General features: G+C 51.5%; 1 protein-coding gene across 4 annotated transcripts; it reads left to right on the top strand.

Annotated features, from left to right (window-relative positions):
* Positions 1-3100: 3100 nt before the first annotated feature.
* Positions 3101-5925, top strand: LSMEM2 (leucine rich single-pass membrane protein 2). Of its 4 annotated transcripts, none has more exons than XM_051986075.1 (5): positions 3101-3273; positions 3550-3677; positions 4780-4905; positions 4982-5173; positions 5602-5925. In XM_051986075.1, exons 2-5 carry the CDS (start codon positions 3551-3553, stop codon positions 5733-5735), a joined length of 579 nt encoding a protein of 192 aa, XP_051842035.1. In that variant the 5' UTR covers positions 3101-3273; position 3550; the 3' UTR covers positions 5736-5925. The 4 variants fall into 4 exon arrangements, with proteins under 4 accessions (XP_051842035.1, XP_051842043.1, XP_051842053.1 ...); XM_051986083.1 differs by having other exon boundaries at positions 3102-3273; positions 4795-4905; XM_051986093.1 differs by lacking the exon at positions 3550-3677 and having other exon boundaries at positions 3103-3268; positions 4795-4905.
* Positions 5926-6876: the final 951 nt, after the last annotated feature.

Raw genomic sequence — 6876 nt, 5'->3', positions numbered from 1 at the left:
CCCCTTTTTCCTCCCCCATCGTGTGTGGTCCTGACTGTGAGTAAAGTGTTATATGTTTGCATGTGCCCACTACATACATGCTTAGGGAAAGCACTTTGCAAACCTTAAAGGACACAGATTAAGCCTGTTATTTTATTAATGTAGAAATGACTAAACTTACTTTATTAATACAAGTTAGCACCTTCTCTGCAACTGTATCTCAGAGAGTCACCTAGAACCCGTTACTGTTGCCCCTGATCACATAGCTACTTTGTGTCAGAGCTGCTGGAAGCCAAGCCTTCCTGGCCACAGCACCAGCTCTCTATCCCCCTTGGGCAGCACTGCCTCTGTGCCCCTTCAAGAGCTTCATAAATACTAGCTATTATCATACGACTAGGAGTTCACCAGTATGGGGGTTGTGGGAGGGGTATTCATTGGCCCCATCTCTTACACATACATGCATGCGTGTGACATACATAGCAAGGTGCTAGGTGGGTATAGGTGTGTCTACATGTGTGTGAGCTCCCACACCTGTTTACTTCTAGGTCCCTGATTGGTGAAAATGACATATTCCCCTGAAGTAATTCGGTTACTTGCATTGTTACCACCTGTTTCACTGAGCTGAAGTAAATTACTAGACATAATTATAATATATATTGTACTAATATATATTATAGTGTGTTATAATGTATAGAATAAAAAATTTATATAATATATAATTATATATCATCCATATAATATATATGTAGATATCTTAAATCATATATATTATATATCTTAAATAATATATATGATATAATATGCAATGCAATAATATATTATGTATATAATAATTTATACAAAAGTATGGCTTCAAATAACACACATTCAAATGCCTGCCACTTCAGGAGATTCCTTATTTTCATTCATTGAGATCTAGCTGTGATTATATAGATATGGAAATGTGTTTGTACATATTATATAAGTATCTTTATATATAAGACTTAATCCTTCTCAGGGTATAGGGTCCCCTACATCTCTTTCCCCAAAGCTGCTGAGGTGGGAATGGGGAGGATGGGGAATACCTCAGGGTGGAAGTTAGGAGACCTGAACTTTGGCTGCAGATCCCTTGCTGTCCGTACGACTAGAAACAATTCTATTTGGCTCTCTGAGTCCATTTCCCACTCTGTACAACGAAGGGCTTGGACAAGATTAAGTTGCCTCCAAGCCGTGATATTGTAGGATTTTGTGAGAAGAGGCTGTGCAATAATATGTACAAGTGTGGACACAGCTATGGACATCTTTAGTTCTTGGTATAACATCCCTTTTGCAACCTCGTAAGGCCTTTGAGAACTATCAGCGCCGGTTGGCCCAGATAAACGCACAGGTGTAGAGTTGTATCTGTGTGAAAAGTATATAATGTACATCGTTGCTTGAATGTATGTGTGGGTGTGCAAGGTTATTGCAATACATCCAACGCTGTATTACTCTGAGGTTTCTACAGGAGGAGTTTCACACACTCACACACACCCTGCATTTGATATTTCTTGTCACTCACTTCTAATGCTCTGTTAACGCTATGGTTTTATGTCTCTTCCCATCAACCCCTGGTTGGTTCCTAGTTGTGACTCATTGGGGAGCAGGTTATCCACATAGACGCCCAGAGGATGCTGAACAAGGTCCACGGGCCTGGCTGCTGGGTAGAGCTTTAGCTTGCAGGGCTATGGGAGGGGGAGGACACTGTACGGAATGGGCACAGAAGCACAAGCGCGCATCTCTGGCCATTTTATCCTCTCCAGGACTTTTAGCATATGCCAAATGGAATGGAGAGACTGCAGAGAAGGGGCACCCAATAAGTCTATAGATGGATTATAGGAGGCCTATAATTTGAATGGGAAAAAAATTGATGCCTTCATTTTCACACTAACCTTTGGTTTCTTTTCTAGTCCAATGTATTTTATTTTATCCATTTAAAAACATTCTAAGGAAGTCCGGTCTCAGATATTTAACACATTAGCTGTGTGACCCTGCATAAGTCATTTAACCCCAATTGTTTTACCCCCAAAAAAATTCATTCTGATAAGTTTTAGCAGACAAAGGAGTCTTCAAAATAAAAATGGGTTCAGAACTTTTGTGTTAAAGACAGATGAGTCAGGAGGCTCTTACAATCGCTGGATCTATAGAACCAGGAGCCCTCAGTTCAGATTCTGACTCTGCTGCTTGAACAAGTCATAATCTCTTCCAACCTCAGTTTCTTCATTTATAAAAAATCAGGGGGGATGGACTAGGCTATTGCTAAGATCTCTTTGAGTTCCATGATTCTATGTACTGAGGCAAGCTAGATGATACAATCCCCAGATTTGGGATTGAGAAAACCTGGATTCTAATCTTGCCTCAAAAACTCTGGATAATGTTCTAACCATTTTCATCCTCAGTTTCCTTGTGTCTAAAATGAGGATTAATAGTACCTACCTTCCAGGGTTGTCATGAGGATCAAATGAGATGATGTGTATCTAAGTGCTTTGTAAAAGGCTATATAAGTGTTAGACATGTGTGTGTATACATGAGAATATGTGAATGATCGTGAAGAGCTAGATCATGGTGGGGCACAGTGGCTCCTGTGACACCCTCTGGGTCGGGTCAGCTGGGAGGCTGGGGGCCAGCTCCTCGTAGAACATTTCTGGGGTATCCCAGGACCCTCTGGCTGGGCAAAGAGCAGATCACCACCAGCTGCCCTTAGCCTGAACTGCACCAAAAATAAACAGGGACATTCAGAAACAGAATGCGCCCCCCCCTCACCACCTCGAGCTGGAGCAGAGAAGTAATATGGTGTAACACAGGAATGGGCTTGGAACGAGGCCCCCGTGTGGATCCCAGCTCTGCCGCTTCCTAACTAGCTGGTTTTGGACAAGTGCCTCCCTTCTCTGCTCTTCTGTGTCCTGGGCTGTAAGATGAGGGGGCCTGTTAGATGATCTCCCAGTTCCTTTCCAGCTCTCAATTATGATACCAGTCTGCGCTCCCACGCCAGAATGCTTGGGCCCCATTGCCTTTCCCGGGACTTCTGATTGCTCTCACCCCCTCTTCTCCCACCCTACTTAGTCCCGCCTCCTCTAAATATAACCCCCTCTAGGCTGAGCTCAGGACTATTTCTAGACTGGGCAAACGTGCTCTGGGAAGCCAGTGGCCTGGACAGGAGTTTTGAGAGGTGCTGGCTGCTGCCTCTACTCCTCCCCCTTGCCCAGGGCACTACCCATCTGGCCCCAACCCCACTGACCACCACACCTGACCATGCCTGGGGAGGCCCGAGAAGGTAAGGTAGGTGGGTGGTGGTGGGGAGCTGGGCAGGCAGAACTGGACAGGGATCCCAGAGCCTTAGGAGTGGAAGGTACTGGGCTGGGGAGGCTTCCCAATGCCTAAGTTGAACTGGGAAGAATTCAAATGGATTCTCCTCACTGAGATCTAAGAAGTGAAGATGAGCCGTTTTAGATGGGCCATTTGCTTGTCTCCAGGAACTGGGGGAGAAAGCATAGAGTAGGAGCCCCCCTTTCTTTGTCATTATGAGCCCAAGCTGACCTTCGCTTTCCTATCAAGCATGGGGCATCCTATCTACCATGGATTCCCCCAGTCCAACCTTTCTGAGGAAACAGGGACAGCTTTTCCCCAAGACACCCGGCTTTCTCACCGTAATTCCCAATCTGGCCCATCACGTTGGAGAGAAGGTACCCCGGGACATGGCATCCCTGCCCTACTGTACCTATGTTCTTTCTGCAAAGGGACAACGCTTGGGAGACGGGTCTGCCTGCCAAGACAGGGCCAGGGGTGGGAGGGTTTAAGAGTGGAGGTAGCAACCTGGGCAGCTGTGTGCTTCTGGAATAGCCATGGGTTCCAGTCCCAGTGGGAGGAAGCTAAGGCTACCGGAGGCGGGCAGAGGCATGAGTCTGGGACAGTAGGATAGCTGTGGCTTTGGCTCTCTTAAGCTGCTCCAGGTAGGTCAGATCCATGGGGCACAAGGAGCCCTGGCTGCATCCCCTATGTGGACCCTAACATCTTCATCTGTGCCCTGGGAGCTCCTCACTCCTTCCCATCACTCCTCACTTCCTGGCCTCCGGGGTGACTGTGTCCTTGTGTCTGAGATACAAGGCCTTTAAGACTCCAGAAGCTGCGGTCCAGGTCTGAATGATTAGTTTCCTTGAGGGCTGACGCTGAGGCTTCCTCGTACAGCATAACCAAGTACCCCGTCACCTCCAGAAGCCCTTCATGATTGGCTGCCCCTGACAGTTCCCTCTTCCCTGGGCGAGGGGCTGCCTGAGCCTGTGCACCCAGGAGGGTCTGGTTTTCCCTCAGATTGGGAGATGGCAGAGGAAGGGGTCCAGTAGGAACTCCCCGAGCTCAGGTGCAATGTCTGCTCAGAGAGCAGATCGGGGCTCCCACATACAGGAAGTGTCTCCCTTCTTTCCTCCAAATCTCCCATCAGTATTCAGGCTGTGTAAATGTGGCACTCAGTGGTTCTGTCCTAGCCTGGCTGGGGAATCAGAGTGGGTGCAGGCTGGGGAGAACGGGGATGAGGGGGAGGGAGGAAACCAAAACTAATCCTGTGGACTTAAGGGCAGGGCAAGGGGAAGGGGACTGGATCTGGGGCGCTGGCTCCAAGAATACGTGTGAAATTCTCTTGGACTCCAATGACCCGGCGCTGGTGGGTGGGGAGAAGATGGACGGGATGACTTTCTACCCTGACCCAAGGCCTGTGCTGAGGGAAAGAACAATGTCCCCGGGGTTGGGGGGAGTGGGGAGGCCTCCTACTTCAGCTGCTCAGCCCAGCAGCTCTTTCCCTCACAGATGCCATCCTGCCCATTATGGTGAGCCCAAGCACTGGGACCATTCCACCCAGCCACCTCACTGAGGTCAGCCTGCACCCTGTGGAGTCCATCAGTGACCTGCACAACGGAGGTATGGCCACGATTTCTCTCCAAAATGTGGGCAGAGGAAGGGAGTGAGGGTAACGTCACACCTCTGTCTCCTCCAGCATCCCTGCATCCCTACCTGTCCGATGAGCCGACCTCTCAGCAATGGGAAGAACTCATGGGCATACTGCCCCCCTCCCTCTGCGTCCAGGCTGGCTGCAACCCAGCCCACGGGCGCGGGGCCTTCTTGTTGCTGCTGGCGCTGCTCATCCTCACCTGCCTTGCCCTTGCCATCCTGGCTGTCTACCTGAGCGGTACCAGGGTCAGGGAGCGATGGGGGGAAAGGGAGGGTCAAATAGGGTCATTGGCGACACTCCCCTCTCAGCTACCTGCTGGAGAAAAGAGTCCAACAGCAAAGGATCCCCAAGTTAATAAATCTGGGGGGGGGGGGAGGCGGGGGAGAGAGGAACCTTTTCTACTCTGCTCAGAGGTCCGGAGAGCCACGCGTCCCCCAGCTAGTAAAAAACGGCAGATGGTTCGAAGCCGAGGTCTCCTGACAAGGCTCTGCTCTTGTCAATCCCCGGGCTTCGAGGTTCTACACGCCAGCTGGGAGGTTTCAGGAAGCCGGATTAGGCTGGGATAATCCGGTTATTCCCATGGATGATCACAGGCCGGGCAGGAGGGAGAGGGTGGCCATGGTGGAACCCCAGGAGTGCGGGCTTCTCTCTCCCACCTGTCCCAGTGCTGCAGAGCGAGTCCCTGCGGGTCCTGGCCCACACGCTCCAGGTGCAGGAGGAGACGCTGCTCAAGCTCCGGCTGGCCAGCCTCAACCAGTGGCGACGGCTCAACGGCAGCGACGCTCGGGGCCTTAGCTGAGCAGGGAGCCGGCCTTGGCGGCCTCCTCTGCCCCCAGGCTCGGGCCGGGGACCCTCTGCCCGTGCTCGAGGACGGCGGCGGGCGACGCCTGCGGCCCATAATTATGTGCCCAACCGCACCCTCCCCATTTATATGTTTCTACAGTACATTTTTTATATCAATAAATGGCTCAGTCTTAAGCCTGTCCTCACTTACCTATGAGCGGATCCTGTAGCCTGCCAACCCAACACAGCCTGGAGAGAAAGGTGGGAGAGCCCCCAGCCCCCGCAGGATTCGCAAGTTGCCTCACAACACATGGATCATGCAAATATCACCATCCGCCTTGGGGAAACTGAGGCACGGGTGGCTTGCCTTTTATTAGTCACTGGTCTAGAGGCTAAGATTAAACGCCAGTTGTGAGGAGAGCCCCACATAGGGTGAAACATGAAAGGAAGGGGAGAGCCAGTGTCTCCCGACTCCCCTGTCCAGGACTTCGGCCGCCACGCCAGGCCACTGAGGCTTTGCCCTGTCTAGAAAAGGCGAGGAAGCTGGGGATCAGGGGTCGCTGGGCCCCAGGTCAAAGCTCCTGTTCAAGGGCCCAAGTAATAAGGGCAACATGTTTCTGGAGGCAATGAAGCATCTGAAAAGGGATAGAGGAAGCCTCCCTGCCCCCCCTCGCAGCCTCTCCTCCTGTCAACACCTTCTGGCCAGGCCGCCACTCACCCACTGTCTGCATCCCAGATAGAGCGAGCTCAAGTCTCTGTCTGAGGCCTTCCCAAAATAGCTGCTCTGCCTTCCCTCCATGGACCAGCCAAGTGCTCCGAGCCACCCTGCAGAGGCTCGGCCTCGGGGGAGACGGATCCAACCCATTCCCCAGCTCTCCCCGAGGAGCTGAGGGCTCCCGGACAGGGCCTGCTCCCTCAGGCCAACGGCTCTGCTACAGCGGGAGACCAGGGAGCTGACTGAGAAGCAGCCTCACAGGGATGCGAGGGCAAGGGAAACCATACAAATATGGCCCAGTTTGTGGGAGGGAAAGGAGGTGTCGGAGTCCAGAGGAGAGAGTATCCCCAGCCCCAGCCCAAAGCCTGGCCTGGCCACATCATTGAGGTCACCCTGAAAGCACTTGTTCCCTGGGTAGCCAGGGGCTCCATGGGGGAAAAGC

Source organism: Antechinus flavipes, chromosome 1 (genome assembly GCF_016432865.1).
Source record: "Antechinus flavipes isolate AdamAnt ecotype Samford, QLD, Australia chromosome 1, AdamAnt_v2, whole genome shotgun sequence".
Classification (NCBI taxonomy): Eukaryota; Metazoa; Chordata; class Mammalia; order Dasyuromorphia; family Dasyuridae; genus Antechinus; species Antechinus flavipes.
This window is presented reverse-complemented; position numbering and strand designations above follow the sequence as displayed.

Excerpts from the sequence above, each read along its gene's own strand:
- LSMEM2 (XM_051986075.1), top strand. The coding sequence starts at position 3,551 with ATGGGGCATCCTATCTACCATGGATTCCCCCAGTCCAACCTTTCTGAG. Across the intron at positions 4,906-4,981 it reads CAGTGACCTGCACAACGGAG|CATCCCTGCATCCCTACCTG; the intron begins GTATGGCCACGA and ends TGTCTCCTCCAG. Across the intron at positions 5,174-5,601 it reads CCTGGCTGTCTACCTGAGCG|TGCTGCAGAGCGAGTCCCTG; the intron begins GTACCAGGGTCA and ends CACCTGTCCCAG.